This window comes from Paralichthys olivaceus, chromosome 11 (assembly GCF_024713975.1).
Source record: "Paralichthys olivaceus isolate ysfri-2021 chromosome 11, ASM2471397v2, whole genome shotgun sequence".
NCBI lineage: Eukaryota > Metazoa > Chordata > Actinopteri > Pleuronectiformes > Paralichthyidae > Paralichthys > Paralichthys olivaceus.
The window spans coordinates 23,814,325-23,832,032 of NC_091103.1; the positions used below are offsets into that span (position 1 = coordinate 23,814,325).

General features: G+C 43.5%; 1 protein-coding gene across 1 annotated transcript in view; it reads left to right on the plus strand.

The window, feature by feature from the left end:
* The window catches only part of LOC109630029 (protocadherin-16-like), a 78,765-nt gene that overhangs the window by 48,804 nt on the left and 12,253 nt on the right, over positions 1-17,708 (plus strand). The window contains exons 3-10 of the mRNA XM_069534485.1: positions 10,131-10,319; positions 11,007-11,238; positions 11,577-11,813; positions 12,182-13,207; positions 14,083-14,270; positions 14,357-14,453; positions 14,785-14,942; positions 16,401-17,247. Of these exons, the coding sequence (XP_069390586.1) occupies positions 10,131-10,319; positions 11,007-11,238; positions 11,577-11,813; positions 12,182-13,207; positions 14,083-14,270; positions 14,357-14,453; positions 14,785-14,942; positions 16,401-17,247 (2,974 nt within the window). The remainder of the gene's footprint in view (positions 1-10,130; positions 10,320-11,006; positions 11,239-11,576; positions 11,814-12,181; positions 13,208-14,082; positions 14,271-14,356; positions 14,454-14,784; positions 14,943-16,400; positions 17,248-17,708) is intronic.

Sequence of the window (17,708 nt, forward strand, 5' to 3'; positions counted from 1 at the left end):
GAGACTCTGGTCCCTGCCTCACTACAGATCTGGCTCCCTCTGCTGTGCTGGGGAACCAGACCGATCCCAGTCTTATGCGCTTAACTGCTGACCTCAGCTGGTTCGCAGGAACAAGAGTGTAAATGCACACAATGTTAATACTGCTTGTGCATTTTTTCTGTGCATGTCTGTATCGGTGTCCATATGCGTTGCACACCCTGCATCTGTGTGTGATTCTGTGTGTAGAAGAGAGTTCCTGAAGGAAATGTAACTCTTCCCTGAACAATCTTAAAGCAGAGCAGAAAGTTTTGCGTTATGATCAGTCAAACTTCTTACACAGGCAATTTGAATCTGACGTCTCTAGTTTGTTAATCATTACTAGTGATGCCCAAAGCTGCTGTGAGTTGACCTACAAAGCAACGTACTGCATGGTCGCAGTTTTGAATATCTCTTTTGAGATCATGAACACCAACTGTCTCCTTCAGGACTTTGGTAAATGTGACTCCACTGGTCCTGTAATGATGAATGCAGGGGTGTTTTTTGCCTGTTATGATCAGAACATATGAAAGTCAGCTTGATCGCAAGAATGAGGCAGCCTGTAGATCTCGTCATGAAGAGAAGAGAAGAAAAACTACGAACTAACATTAAAGTCTCTACCTCATCAAACAAGACCATGGATGTCTGGGAACCAGGGCCTTATCTGACTCTGCAACCGCATCTGTGCTGTGTTTGTGCATGCCCTGCTCAGTGGGCATCCTCCCACCCACTGCAGACAGCTGTAGCGCTATAGCTGAGCCCACATCAGAACTCCTGCACCCCCACATGCTGTGCATGGTTCATATTAGCTCCCCTCCCACCTCCCCAGACCCTGGGATCCGCTGCCTGGCTTACCTCAGCAGACCTGAGCTCAGTGCAGCAATTGGATCGCTGCAGAAGGGATGACTGGCTGAATCAGAGCCAATCTAGAGGCTGACGGGGGCCAGCTCCACAGGTATCTGACACGAGAACACCTCAGACTGGTCGATGTCTTGTGAGAGTGGATCTCCTCAGCAAGCTTCGAGCATCGGTTCACCCCCCAATGGGTTAGGATTAGAAGCTTTTAATAGGCTCCACTGGGGAATCTTATGTGTGTGTGTGTGTGTGACTGTGTGTGTTTTGGGTTTATTAGCGGTTACTTCAGCAGTGTGTGCTGATATTGAATCATGTGAGGGTCTATTATTGTAAAATATAATACACGATTTAAAAGTGCTGCATTTATGCTTCAGTTTAGGGAATTTGCATAAACTAATGTTGCATGAATTAATATTTCATCAGTGCTGTGTCCTTTTGAAATGAATTGTCAAGTATGTTTTTGTTCCAGTTCAAGTTTAGATTGCTCAAAATATAATGCGTACAAAACAAAACTGATAATGGCAAAATAAAACAATTTTACATTGATCATAATCATTAAACTGGGCTTGAAGTTAGACTCCTTCTTCTAACCTCCACATCTTGTTATGGGATTGTCACTCAAAATGATTATTCTTCATTAGAACCAACTCAGACTCCAGCAATTTTCTCTTTGTTTTCTTTCCATTGGCTAACCACTGGTCAACATGCATAAGAAAATACTGGCAGGTTTGTTTCTCCCATTTCAGCTTCGGAAAATAAACAAGCTGAAGTCTTCGAGCCAGTGTCGCACAGAGGGGATACTGAGCTGCCTCTGTCATTGCAGCTGGCCAAGGGTTAATGCCACACACACTAGTACCCTCACACTTCCATTTGAGTTCTTTCTTGTTTATTTTTACTTGAAAATCATCCCCAATAGTGTGTGCAGAGATTATGTCAGTGGTGGCAAAAGCTGCTGTGAGCCTGTACACCGAGATCGGCACCATGTCTGGTATGAAGCCTTTTACCAAGTCCCCATGCTATGCTTCTCAAAATTAGGTTTTTCTTTCTTCTTTGTTTTAAATAAGAGCCACAAATCACTTTCTCTCAGTTTACCTGTTGGGAACATGGTCCTTATCACACACTGTATGGGTTAGTGCACACCAGAGGGCCTTTAAAAAACCCTTAAAGTTGTTTTCAAGGTGCTGGCGTCACATTCCTTCGGATTCACAGAAACTTTTATAAAGCAGCTACATGTGTGAGAAAGGAGGGGAGGTCTTTCTCACCCTCAATTGGAAATAAAGTAGATGCTTAATTAACCTGCACAGATAGTTTAAAAGCTTAGAAATAGTCTTGATGTCTGGTCTTGAAAGTAGCTTTCACTTCATGCAGCTCTATTAGCTCTAACTTTACTCCTTCAGTTACACAATATCTCTCCTCTCTGCTCATTTAGCCCTTTTTCTGGAACCCTTTTCTTCTTAAATGGTTTGATGCTTAATCACTTCCATATGCGAGGTCCAGATGAAAGACAGACGCTTCGGTTTTTAGAAGAAAGTCTAATGAAAGTTTTTTTTTTTTTTAAGTGCCAGCCACCCAACTTCTAATAAATGAGGTTTGTTACAACTTTTTAAACTGCAAACTACAAAGAGGGCCTCCATATAGTTTGCGAGTTTTGTGAGACCTAAAAAATAAATGTGTTTGGAAAGCTGGCAGGTTCAGAAACACCTTGAAGTAAGTCTGAACTCTATTAAAAAAAAAAATATAGAAACATATTCTTTATTCTTAAGACTCATGCTGTTAGATTCTGTCTTTATTTACATTACATACAGACCCAATGATAGGGTTCTTGCTTACCAGACGTTCATTAGCACAAATTTATGATAATGAATGCCAAGCTGTGACTTGATAAGGGATTGAGTTTTTAAACTTCAGCTGTTATTGTGCTGGAAACTTTAACCAAATGTCACTTGGAGGCTGGAATTTGTGTCAACAGAAGGGCATTTCATTTTACGAAGGAATAGTTCATTTGAAATTCTTTCTTTTTTTTTATTTGCATTTACCTTGTGGTTTTCAGGCAACAACAAGAGGGATGCACCAGCAATCCTGGAGACATTTTTAATCTTAAAAGAAGAGACAAGAAAATCTATCAACGCCCTGACCTTCTACCCGCTTCAATCACAGAAACTCTGTCATGATGTTTTGACTCTTTTTTTTTTCCAGCAGTGCAGCCGTTATGCTGAGTGATTTGTGACAGGAGAGGAAAAAGACAGAAACCTTATCCTGTCCTGTGTCTGCACTCTAGCACTAAGTGTCATTATATCCCTGTCTGCTATATTACCCTCCCCTCTGTTCCTCTGCCAGATATGTGAACCTTACATTTATGTCGGCGCACTACACGCCCAGGGAGAGATGAAAAGCTGCAGTCGGTGGAACAATTGTTGATTTTGAAATCAATACTTCTTTGTCTTCCTGTGTCAGAAGCTAGTTTCTTTTATGCTGAGACAAATTCTATTCCAAAAGCTTAGGACAGTAGGATCTGCCAGGGCCTTAAACGTGCCATGAAATTGCTTTCTTGCTGCAGACTAGTCAAACAAAAGTTGCTTCGTTTTTCCAAAAGTTGCCAAAAGTTACTTAAGCTGAGCAACTGAATTATATCAGGACCATATCATTCCTGGGAAATCGGTTGTAAATGTTATCATGTTTATCCTTCAGCACATGTGTAATGGATTTTATTAGCAGCTCCAGACTGGTCAAACCATTAGTCGAGCAGGGACAGTTGGAACCCATTTCCATAGAGAAGGGACAGTTGTGGATGATGTGATTTGGCAACTTCCCACAACTGTATATTTTGGGAGAAATCAGTGTGATTAAGATGCTGGCTGACCTTGACACTTATATGGTTTTTAACAGGAATACCCAGACACAGCAGATGTATTTCAGTGGACATCTGCACATGAGAAATGAATCGACAAATCTGGAATGGATTGTTATGTGAAGTCGTGCAGGGATACCGAGGGAGGTTTTGTGAATTTGAATTGCTAATCATGAATGTAGTCCCACATAACTTGTTTGTTCTGCGGCGATTTCAATGTAACATTTTAACACACATTATGCAAAGAATAATCGAGGCCCGATGTAAAATGTTGCGTTTAGCAGTCATGCATGAGTTGCCATGTTTGAGTCTGTGAATAGAAGTTATTTTGCAGGCCACACACAAAGATTTGCCCCCAACCAAAAGCCTTTTTCATTAAAGGGTCAAATTATTATTCAGAGTGTCTTGTAACTGTCTCCTGTAGGAGCTTGCCATCCATATACTCCAACTCAAACAAGTCGGGGCAGATATTTAAGTCAAATTCTTCATAGACATTGTCCACATCAGGAAAACGCTCTCTCTCTCTTTCTCTGTCGAGTTTCCACCTTCGTCTTCCGGCAACAACTCCTCATTGAGCGAGACACCTGTAATGTTCCTAGACTCATAGCAAAGACCCGGAATAACAATTTGAGCCTTTTTACATTGATCCACCTTCACTGTCAGCATTAGGCAACATTTTAATTGGTAGACAGGAAGTATCATAATCAATCCAACAGATCGCTATGAAGTTTGAATATGAATTCATTTTAAGCAACTGATCGTCTTTCCCAAATGCCACAAACCTCATTTCCAAAGTTAAGCTTATGGGGATATTGTTATTTTGCAATGCAATTAGCTGCTTTGCTTTTACATGGAAATATGCCTGTGTATTTTTAATTAGCCCTCATTTTCAACTTTACATTTTACAGTACATTAGAGGAATACACAGCATTCACAGCAATTGTTCTTCAGGTTTCCCTTAGACTGCACAGTATAGTGTAACATAGCAAAATTCAGCCAGGTAATAGAGCCTCAGGCTTCCTCATACTATGTAGATCTTCTCCATATTCATAATTAGACTTGCTGGGAACAAAACAAGGGCACTAGGATGTTATTTGGACATGTGTCTTACTCTGTTTTAGCTGGAGCATATTTTTAAACCCATTAACTTTCATCACAGGCTTCACAAGCCACAGTTGGGAAATGTTTTCACCATTAAGTAGATCTTACACGTGTCTTGAACTATGCAGGCTTTTTGTCTGCTGAGTAACCACCCAAAAAAATCCCTCACACACGTTTGGTCAATATTGTATGTGCTGCAAATGTTTGGAGTTCTGATATATTCGTCAACACAACGTGGGCGTCTTCCTTCCGCCGTGCCGGTGTGGTCTCACTCTGGGTCTTAAGTGTGGTGGCGGACATGTCACAAACTCTCTGACCTGCCTATCTGCTACTTTAGCGAGGAGTGAAAGAGGCCTTCAGGAGGTCTCCGCCTCTCCTCGTCTCTGCTTTCCTTAGAAGCCATGCCAGGACAATAGAGGGAGAGGAGGGTGCACACGGCTTCACACCAGCTGTGAAAGCTCAAAGCAATTCTCAGTCCAGATTTCTGCAACGCGCCCACTCATTTGATTTCTTTGAGCCTACGCTTTCCGCTTTGCCTTTACTGTCTTTTAATGATCTCCATGTCAATCAAACGGTCGGTCACACGCTGCCTCCAATCACTCGTGTGGACGCCGTGTCATTAAAGGCTCAGTTAGTCATGTTTGTGAAGTTGCCTGGAAGAAACCTGAAAGATTTCCATTTTGGGAGACCATGTTAGTCAAAAGCTGTGAACAGATTTACATAAAGTGCAGTTTTATCTGCTCATGATAAAAATGGCAGCTAAAGTGGATGGAGCTCTCGGACCTCTCATTTTTTTTAACAAGTCTTCAGCGTACAATAAACAAGGTTCTCTTTATGCCAGATCCCAATGGATGGAAATGTGTTCCTGTTCAACATCCACACTGATCTCTGTAACTTAAGTGCGTCTTCGAACCCATTTCAGCTGCTTTGCCAACTGGCCAATGTGTCACATCTGGTGCTTTAAGTTCCAGCCCTCTCCAAGTTGAGATAGAAATAGGATCAGTCATAATTCTGAGCTAAAGAGATTTAGAAATGACATCCAGTATTTTCTTTTATGCCACAAAGTTGCAAAGTTTAATGTGGGCCAGAGACACAGTAGCCACGGCTGCACACTCATCTGTGCTTGGTTTGTTTGCGTAGTTACTGCAGAACACAAAGATGGAGATTTCAGTGTAATTGGAGTGCAAAATGAACTTGGTTTCGCTCTTTGACTTTATTCCTAGTGTTTGTATGTTTGTGTCTCTGCTTACACGTCTAAGGTACACTCAGAGGATGTGTGCACCGAGAGTTTGATTGATGTGTGCGATTTCCCAGTTGGCAAACATTTGCAATGCGCACTCCGTCATTTGTGGCCTATTTAGATTGGCAGAGGTGCAGTCCCAATTGGCTGGTTTTCACTGAGGACTATACGTGAGACAGATTTGTTTGACTGGGCACTTGAAAATACAGGGAGCATGATTGAAAACTAGATCGCCTTTATTTCACCCCTTGTTGGCCTCAGTGGTTTCACCTCTATATCATTCATTTACTCTTAGGATTTAGCACAAGTTTTAAGTTCCATGATGAAGCTTTTTTGCATGGCTGCACAATGAAGATGGGGAGCTCACCATCACGTGTGGCAAGTAAGGTCACACTGACATACATTATCCTCAAAAACTTCAGAACCGGAAAGCTACGCTCCTAAATCATATACGAGAATTGTCTAAAATTCTACTTCTAAAAATAGAAACCACACAAATCCTGGACATGTTCTTTTCCAGGCCTGGCTCTCGGTCTCAGACCACAGAGTTGGGATATGAGATGGGCCAGAACACATCGGAGCATCCAAAAGCCTCTGGATCATTATTCCATTTGAACAGATTATACAGAAACATATATAAAGATGTGCTCTTTCCTGTGAATCCTGCTGTCTTGATTGGACGTTCTCTCCAGACAGCTTCTAGAATCTGATGGGAGAACCACAGAGTGCCCCAGTTATCGTTGGATTCTCCCAGCTTGTTTTACTAAGGCCTCGGCCAAACGTTGCCTTTCCCCTGCTGATAAGACAGCTCCCATCATGCCTCACTCAAAACATGGAGTGTAGGGAGAATAGTGCTGGCTGCTGCTGATGATCTAAGATTTCTCCAGCTTTTGAACTTTTAATCCAATAAAAATACTGCTTGCGTAATACCTATATGTTGCAGTGGAAAGAGAAAAAGAGAGGCCCCCTCGTATCCATGTCAAATGGCTTGAACAAAGTGCTGTATGGTATTTTCCTCCCCCCCTGCAGGGTCAAAAATTTCTTCTCATGACTGGCACATTTTAAATTACATTTTGATGCACAATGTCCTCTATGATGTCCATTTAGAGAAGGTTGTAACTAGATAGAGTGTATACCTCCACCAAAGCCAATAGTCCTCTTCTATTCAATGAAACTGAACAGAATGTCACAAGATGTTACTTCCCTACATAAGCCTGATTTTTAAATCAATATCCATGAATGATTCCTTGGGAAAATTGTGAAAATGTAAAAAAAAAAAAAAACATCTCACGATGTTAAAGAAAGTGGAAAACAAAATCCTGGATCCACCTCCTGAAAAGATCTAAAAGACTCAAAGAATGTGGTTTAGACAGAATAAGAAAATAGATGAGTGTACAAATTAAAAGTATTGAGATGAGGACTCCTTGCTGTGAACTGTAGCGTTACGTAACATCCCAAGCTTCAATCTTTAAGACTTTGTGAGATTCTGGTTTCATCTGTTGAAATTGACACTCACTGTGTTACAGATTTATCATTTCTTATCAAACCTTTATGGCAGAATTGTTGACGCCAGAGGCCACATTATGTCAGATTGTCCTCATTTCTTCAGGTTGTGGTTTGTGGTCTGGCTAATTGTACTGCTCAGTTTACATTTGCATATACGGTCTCGTATGAGTGGCTTGCAAATTATAATTGTCTCCTGGACAAACGAGCCTCTCCAGTTCCAGTGAGATGACATTGATATGCCGCTATTAACCTATGAGTGTGAACAGAAGTGAAGTTGCAGTCTCTGCAGATTCCAAATTTAGAGCGATTGCTCCCGGCAATCTACTTACAGTGGTTAAGATTCCTGAAAATGTGATTGTGTGGTTTATTATCTGACAGCAAATCCCCCCAAATAGTCACTTAACTCATGGAATATATCGTTCTATAGGAATATAGGTTTTCAAACCACAAAGGGCTCCGAATATACTGACTACTCTACTCAGCACTTTGACTACTGGGAAAAGCAGTGGATCCTCCTCATGTAAATTCATTTCATGGCCTGAACTCTGATGAACTCAGTATCTCTGTAGCACACACTGTACCACTGCACTCTGCTCATGTTGAAACTTTTTGAACCTGGCCCCTTGTTCTGAACGCGTGTTTTACTGTGTATCATTATAAATCATAGACTCTAAATAGTTATGGACGACAGGGATTCACCTCCTCCCAATACCCTGGATTGAAGCCAAAAAAATCCTGGATATGAACATTGCGATCTTGGAACCGGAGTCTACTCATTAGCGATCTCAACCAATCGCGAGTCGGTTCACTGCGTTTTTAATTGCAACCAGTAATTGATTAAAACCAAACTTACCAAACAAATGAGCAGAGTCTCATCCACTTACATGAATGAGGTTGGATTTATGAGTCATACTGCAGGCAGGCACCATCAGGGCACCTTTGGGAGCCTCTCATGATACATGAGTAAAAGTTATTGTCTTTTTCTCCTTTACAAGTTATTATACTGGAAATATAAATGTAGACTTTCTACATGTGATGTTTTTAATGTGCTGTATGTGATTGTACTTTGTAAAAGAAAAAAAAAACGTTTTCATGATAATTATGGCTAAAACGGAAAGCAACATGGAGTCTCTTCAAATAGGCTGTACGTTCACTGCCAAAAAAATGGGTGAGTCACCAGAGGAAATATTTTCTTACAGATCTGTTTGGAAATGTTTCTACTGTATCTGCTGCCTTTTTATTTAACCCTGATATTCATGCTAAAACGCTCCTTCATGTTAACCTCCAGCCGGCACTCATCAAACAGCTGTGGAGAAAACAAGCACATAACGCTGCAGAGTTGTTATAAATAACTTGTCCCCCTTCAAAATGATAAAATATTATAGTAAACTGCAGCCTATGCACATTAAAAGATGGAGTGGCTTGCTTGTATTGCTCTTGGTTTCCCCTTTCCTCATGTGGTTTATTATTCTTCTCCTCGGCCTGCGTCTCTGCCAGCTTTACTACTCCCTCACTCCTACGCACCACTCACCCTCTGTTAGGAGTTAGGGGCATGCTCTCTGCCGAGTCCCCCGTCTGCCATCTGCTCAGGAAAGAGCCGGAGCCTGAATTACCGCAACCGAAGCTTCATCACCTCGAATGAATGATTTCCATCTCCTCACACTCGCAGTGATGCCATCAGAGAGTCGGCTTTTGATGATAAGCAAGGCTTCCCTTATTTTTCTTGGCAATGCTCCTGATGACAACTCGGTTTTTACGCAAAGGGGGCTCCCTGTTGTTGCTGAGCATAATTTGAGCTTCTATTTCTTTATCCCCAGATAAGAAAACGATCCATTTATAAAAGGTGGGAAGAAGAATTCTAATCAACTTGTGAGGTTTAATCCAACCGTAATCTCTTGCAAACTACGATCCAGACCCAACACTTGCAAACAATTACAGTGCTGGCACCTAGGGGCCGATCTGATTGGTCTGTTTGCCTTTGTGCCGTCTTGGGAGATTCTGTAGTAATTGAGTCGGCACCCTGGCTGATGGCTTGTGAGCGGCTTTTATAGCTCCAGCAGTTCCAGGCCTCTGTCGATGTGCGGTGTGTTATTAAAACCAGACCACGAGCGGGACATTACATTAGGGTATAATGTGTTGCACTGAAGCATGCTGTGTGGTATCCCACTGTTCCCCCAGCCGTCCCTGTCACTGTCCTCTGCAGACAGACGCCACTCCTGAAGCAGGCAGTTTTCCCCCACTGGCAGCTCTCCCAGAGCCTGTGGAAGTCATCCTCTGCCCCGCCAACCCCTTTCATTCCCTCTGAGCCCCTTTCTGCCAAAGGGCCTGTTTGGCTCATGCTCTGGCTCAGATAAACAACAAAGAATTAGTCCAGAGATGCTTTCACAAGACACCTGGTATGGTGCTCTTGTTTTGGTCTGTGGACTATCTCACATCCTCGGATAGAATTTGGATTTGATCTGCTGTGGATTTCAAGTAATGTTTTTTAATGAACATGGGAAATGCTGAGTTTATCCATTCCAACTCGATAAAGGTTTGACCAATATCACTGTTTCTCCTCTCTAGGTGACTGCGACGGATGCAGACGGCGGCTCCTTTGGCTCCATTACCTACTCCCTGGGCTCTGGCATTAACAGCGCTGTTCCCTCTCAGTTCACCATTGGCAAGGAGACAGGCCAGATCTGCACTAGTGCTTCACTGGACAGAGATCAAGGGCCGGCCGGCTTCGACTTTACTGTTACTGCAGTGGACGGGGTGAGCCACCATGTTTTGAAATCATGCTTAATGTGAATCTATTGAGCCACGGAGTAATCCTATAAAACCAGCAGCCGTACTTTTCAGACTGACAAGAGAGCAAAGGCACGGCCAACTGTGCGGAAAAACTTTGATTTGAGCAGCCATGTAAAAAATAAAAGCTCTCAGCGGCAGGCTCACTCCAAAGTTAGTATAGCATCCTGTTCACATTATGCCAGATAATACTTAGAAAATAAAAAGGTTAGATATGAAATAAAGTTACTGCGGTTATGTTAAAGCAATCAGAGAATGGAGAAATGCCTTAACTGTCAGGCAGTAATATTTTAACAAGTTGGACTGCCGCCTCCCTCGTTTTTGCCACCTGGTCCAAATGAAAAGCCTGCACTGTATTTTCTGCAGAGAAAAAGCCTATGAAACAGATTGTTTGGTTGAGGCGTGCTCTCTCGCCCTCCACGGGTCATGACATATGGCTCTTTCCCGAGGGAAACTATCAATCTGTATCCCTCCACGAACCTGCGGGGACTATATTTTAGAGGTTACGCTATACATCGAAATTTTAACAGGGTTTACCGCTGGTTTTTACAGGTGCCATTAATGTGGCCTAAATCCTGCTTTCAGGTGTGTGTGTTTTTTTGCCCCTGATTTAGAGTGAAAGTATAACAAAAGGGCTTTTTGTTTCCTCTGCAGGGTGGACTGAGTTCAGTAGCATATGTGAAGGTAGATCTGGTCGACATTAATGATAACAGGCCCGCCTTCTACCCAGTCAGCTATGCTGTTAGTTTGAGCACGCAGAGCGCCCCGGGGACATCTGTTGTCAGAGTGACGGCCTATGACCCGGACTCGGGAGAGAACGGCAGAATTACATACAAAACAGTTCCTGGAGGGGCCTCCCCATTCTTTACACTGAACAAAGACACAGGTTTGTACTTTTCCTCTTCCTGAATACACTAAATGATTGTTTTTTTATTCCAGACCCCGTAGTCTTTAAAACACCTTGAGAGAATCAATTCAAATTCTGCAAAAATGTTCACTTACGCTTGCAGATTAATCGGTTAGATTTTGGTGACAAGATCACTGAGGCCTCACAAATCATTTTTTTGGCTTCCTGACCATGATATCTCAAGTCCGCGTCTAGGGTCTTTTTGACTGAAACTGAAGCAAATGTATGAAAACTGAAACTGTACTTGTTGGCTGATGCATACATTCTTGTAAATTCATCCTGAAATTGTAAAAATGTTTCTTTGAACCCATCTGCAGGCGTGATCTCCCTGTCTCGCTCTGTCTACGGGAAGGCCAACTCTGTCATTCCCATGGTGGTCTCTGCTCAGGATGGTGGTGGTCTGGTCGCTCTCGTCAATGCCAGAGTCAACATTAGCGTTGTGGCGGGGCTGGTGGCGCCTCCTGTGTTTGAACAGACCCAGTACTACTTCACTGTGTCGGAGGACGTCCTGCGTGGAACAGTCGTAGGCATCGTCCAAGCCAGCAGCAAGACAGGTTAGGACGGAAGACATATCTACACTATCATCTCCGTCTCACTCACTCACTCACTCACTCGCACGTTTGTGTCCCTCAGCTCATATTGAACTGTTCACTACACATTTATCAGTCACACTGGATCTTTTCTGCTCCCTGTACCACTTGAACAAATAGGCGTTGAGCCACTATACACACCTAACTCTGAAATAACATCAATCAAAAAATTCCATTTCACAACTGTGTTTATATAATCGTTTTCTGAATTTTAAGAGCTATTACTGTCGGGAAAATTGAAAAATTACATCTTTGCAGTGTACTATGACTCTGCTGCTTTTAGTGCAGCCTCCTGGGATGTGGTGACATGTCTCTGGTTTGTGTCTTTTCAGGCTCTAAAGATATCTCCTATACCATCAGCTCTGGGGACCCTGCGGGTTACTTCACAGTGGATCCTGACACTGGGGCCTTGAGGACGAGTCTGCCCCTGGATCACGAAGCCCAGTCAGTTCTTGATTTAGAGGTGCAGGCCCGCAGTGGAAAACCCCCTGCCTTTGGCCAAACCCGTGTCCACATTACCATCGTAGACATCAACGATAACCCGCCTGTTTTTCTGCCCTCATCTTCGGAGTCGCTGCTGCTGCCAGAGCACACAGAAATGGGCACAGTGATGTATCGGGTCCAAGCTGAGGACAGAGACTCAGGAGTCAATGGACATCTCACCTTTGACCTTTCTTCTCCAAGTGGAAATCAGAGGATCTTCAGCATAGATCGCAGCAGTGGAGAGATCCGATTGGTCGGGAGCCTCAACTATGAAAGTAACCCTCGTTATGACCTCCAGGTGATTGCCAAGGATAATGGCGTACCCCAGCTTAGCGCCACCTTCATGCTTGTTGTTCACGTCCAGGCAGAGAATGATCAGGGACCTGTGTTTGATACCCTTACCTACCGTGTGGAATTAAAGGAGGGCACCCCGATAAACACAAACTTCCTCCAAGTCAGAGCCCTGAACAGAGAGACCCCTGGCTCGGGCCACTTTAGTCCCCTGTCATATCACCTGCGTCCAGATGGAGATGCTGCAGGGTTTGGCATCGCAGCAGACAGTGGCTGGCTGTTTGTAAAGAGCGCCCTGGACAGAGAAGTCAAGGACATGTATCTCCTAACAGTGCTGGCAAGTGCAGGTCACGGGCAGTTAAAGAAGACGGGCAGTGCCACAGTGCGGATATCGGTGACCGATGAGAATGACAACTCCCCCAGGCTCACTCAGGAGAGGGTCTTCATGGCTGTGAGGGAGAACCTGCCTGCAGGAACAGGCTTTGGTTACGCGTCGGCCACAGACAGAGACAGTGGCCCCAATGGACGTCTCAGCTATCGCTTCCTGCACCCTGACCGCCACTTCCAAATAAACTCCCACACAGGTTAATTGGAAATGTCATGTTTTCATAGTCTCGACTGGTTTATTGGAATGAAGTGCTGAAATATTAATGTGTATTCTTGAGGTTGGCTTCATTAGGTAACCAAAGAAACTGTGTGCATTCATGCAAAACCCTTTATATACCAAGATGTGGAGGGGAGAGCTGACTAGCTGATGATAGTGTCATGCTGTAATAAAGCTGCTGTTGACAGAAGAAGAGAAGGGCAGCACAGCTAATAACATTTGTGTAATTCTGGATGTCCTCCAGCATTTCTGACTCAAAATGGTCTGACTCAAACTTTTTTAAAGGTTGAGCCAAAATTTACTTAAACTCATTCCTTTCTTCATGAGCTCAAATATCCTTTTGCCCTCAATTTGAAAAACAAACTATCATGATTTCACAAAAAATACTTGTTATACTTTGTCATCAAAAATTGAAATTACACATGGAAAATTTTAATCGATGTTTAGTCAACCCAGTGAGTCTTCTCTAAAACATGAGAAACAACAGTTGCCTCTTCCCTATTGTCATAAATTAGTCAGATGATGGCGACAGCAGCACTGAGCCTCCTGCTGGGCTCTAATTAGCCTGCTGAGCCTGTTAGTCTGTGGGTGGAGACTCCAACTCTGATTTGTATCAGTTTCTGGCTGAGCTGTGAGTCTCTACAGTGTCTGCCAACCTTCCAAAGTTCCTCTATTTGTGTGTGTGAGAGAGAGTGTACGTACACATGTGCACGAACATCTGCGCACTGTGCGTGTCTGCTACTTGTGTGTCACTGATCAAAACCCGCAGGCTCCTAAATCTCTCATCATTATTCCAGTGCTCTGGACTTGTGCCTCGGCATGAAATTACTCTCATCCACCTCTTACTCTCCCCAGGTGAGATCAGCACAAGGACGACTCTGGACAGAGAGCAGCAGTCGAGCTACCAGCTGGTGGTGGTGGTGCAAGACGGAGGTTCGCCCCCTCGTAGCGCCACAGGCACAGCCTTCATCACCGTCCTGGACGACAACGACAATGACCCCACTTTTACCCAGAGTCAGTCTGGGAAAAACCTCATCATAAAGGTGATGGATCTGAAAAGCGAACGTGCCTTAAATTACAATATCTCTCAAGTCCAAAGTTATAACCTTTATTTTTTTTTCATCATTAGGTGACTGAAGGTCAGTCTTCAGGGATTTTACTGGGCATGTTGCAAGCAAAAGATCCTGATGAAGGAGAGAATGGCACCGTATTGTACTCTTTGTCAGGTAAAGAGTTTTCATCCATGCTAAATAATTATGGAAAGTTTTATTATACATATGTGAATAAGTTACTTTAATGGTTTAAGGATGTGGCAGAAGTCTTTGAGGTTTAAGGGCAGTTGAATTTATTTTATTCTTTAGATTTGATTAAGTTTTTCTTGTACTATTTGTAGTTTAAAGTAATTTAACCGTGTATAAACAAGGCAACCTTGGTTGCCTTGATTAGAAACTAAAAAAAGACTTGCTGAATAAACTGACTTGTCGGGGTTTATGTATTCAGGCCTCACACACACACTTCATCTCCAGTGAAAGTTTGGACTCTGTGTCTCCCCCTCAGGTCCCAGAGCTGAACGTTTCTCTTTAAATCCAAACACTGGCGAGCTGCGTTCATCATCTCCTCTGAGCCACTCGGAGCGTTCCGAGTACGCGCTGACGGTGACAGCCACTGACAGAGGACTGCCCCCTCGCAGCACCTCCTGCTCCCTCGCCATTCAGGTCAGACTTCCACTGGAGCCCAGCCAGCACAAACACCCTCACCGCTCACTTACTTTATATCAAAGAATAGACTCCGGGGGCCGAGAGGATCTGTGTCTCTGGGCCCCCTTAGACTGGCTGCAGACTCTCATATCAGCCTCACTTCTGACAAGCTTTCCCTCCCATCCCCTCCCTCTTCTTCCCCTGTGAATTTTCAAAAGGGAAATTTCTATCTGAAATGGAAAAGTGGGTCTGAATCAAATACTCCCAGCTGGCTCGTGATGAGGCCCAGCTGTAGACCGCTCTGATCAAGGTCACATTCACTGACTTCAACACTTTTTTACACGGTAGCCATTCTTGCAAAGAGCACTGGGGCTATATACTTATGTAGCATTGAAGGTAATTCAGTTAATATTTAATATAGACCAGAAAATGGACACAATGGAAGAACTTTGGAAGGGAACTTGGATTTATAGGTTCCAAGAAAACAGCGTTGCCATATAAACAGCTCTTGTAAGTGCCAGTTAAGTTTCTGTTTCCTCTCCAACAATGAAAAAAAAAATGAAAGTCATAATTATTAGTTAATGGGATTAAACAGTGCTATGTGGTTCTTGCCCACTGACGCATTTCCTTCAATCATCTTTTCCGACAGATTTATGAAATCCTTCATTGATAGGATGGGACGATAGCAATTTACGCTCTGGAACACTTCTTTTCCATCTAATGTGGAACCAATTTACAGCGTGTCATGTACAATTTCACAACAAACACTGTGTATTTATTGAATGCCTACTCACTGTGGGAACTGTGCTGTAGGATGCAATGCTAGACTATCCAGATCGCCCCTTCAGCTTACAAAACACTATCAGTAACACTGCTGCAAATTTGATCAACAAAGCCTCTCCATCCTCCCCATCTTCCCTTTTATGGCTGCTTCTCTTTTCCCCCATCTTAAAAGAAAATAACTTTTATTAAAACAACGTGTCACTTGTTATTATGGTGCTCCTTTCATAGAAAAGAGAGAAGTAATAATGTTGTCGTCTTTGAAGACACTGGAACTGGCCATCAAAAGAAGTGTAAAGCTATATGCAGAACAGGAATTCACCCAAGTGCTAAATTCAGCCCTCTCACCATATTCCTCCTCTGATTGTGTTACTTTTTATCATCTTTATTATTTTTCCTGGCAGCCGTCTGAGTTTCAGATTAAGTGTGATTAATGTTAGTTAGCATGTTACTCAAGTCTATGAAAACGTCTTGTAACTGGTTTAATTTATTCCCAGTGAACGTGTAGAGAAAAAGCAGTTGGATTGGACAAAGTCTGGTTTTGCTTTGCCCTAAAATCCATGAAATATTTTCATCTTTGTTTTGAAAAATCTGAACTGAAATTGCCACCAGGCATCTAAACAAACTATTAGATCCACAGACATCTTCTTTTGTGCTCAACTATACACACAGTGTTTTTCTTTTCTTTCACCGCAGGTTCTCAGCATTAACAGGCCAGATTCTAACACCAATTCACTCTCCTTATCGTTCAACTCTGTGGAGGAGGCCAAGCCCGGCTCTGTCATTGGCTCAGTCCGCCTACGTGACAGAGAGAGCCCAGAGGAAGGCGAGGTAACCTACACAGTGGTTGGGGGCACTGACCGAGATGGAACCTTCGTTGTCGACCGTCTTACTGGGGACGTTTATCTGGCTCGCGCCCTTGACTATGAACGAGACGCACACTACACCCTGCACATTGAAGTGGATGACTTCTCTCAGGTCCCTCCCAGCAGCACCCTCGTCCACCTGGGCATTGACGTAGAGGACAGCAATGACCACACCCCTGAGTTCCCTGAGGACCCAATCACCATCGTCATCTCTGAGAGTATGGAGCCCGGCTCTTCTGTCTATACTTTCCAGACCGTAGACAAGGATGGCAGTGGCCCCAACAGCGAGGTGAGGTACTCCATTCTCCACCAGTGGCCAAACACCCCAGGCCTTCTACACCTCGACTCATCATCTGGGGTTCTCTCCTTGGGCCGGGAGCTCGACCATGAGGTCACCTCCAACCTGATCCTGGTTATAAAGGCGACAGACTCTGCCCTCGATGTCAGCCAGAGGCGCTGGGGCTCTGTCACGGTGAGGGTGTACGTAACGGATGAGAACGACAACCCACCAGTGTTCAGCTCACCGACAGCCGTCAGTGTGATGGAGGACCAACCGGTGGGCTTTGTGGCTTTGTATGTCATGGCCAGAGATGCAGACCAGGGGGAGAATGGTAGAGTGTCCTACAGCATCCAGTCAGGAAACACTGGAGGAACTTTCAACCTCAACCCTAACACTGGTAAGTCTGGGCCAATGCTGGAGGTAGTTTGTGCTGTATATCGCGAGGCATAAAGTGAGGATGTGTAGGTCGGTACGGTTCCCTTTTCAAAGTTAATTCATATGCACAAAGTTTCATTTTGAAATGTCAATCCAAAAAACACATTCGATATCAACGTGTGTATCACTGTTAACAGCAGCAGATCTCAGTGTATTTCCAGTACTGAGCTCAGTATTATTGTGGCATACAAATTCCTTATTCAAGTACTTAAAATAATTGAAATACTATTAAGTTTAATTGATTAAAAAAAACTGCATTAGTTCAGATGCCTCCGGATCTTTTCATTGGCTTTCATGCAGTTATCCCACCTCTGAGGTCAACTTTACATCACGTGTACTCAACTTTCCATATGCCCCCCCAACCCCCACTACAATCACCAAACCTCCCCCTCCATAAACACACACAAATATTTACAATACTCT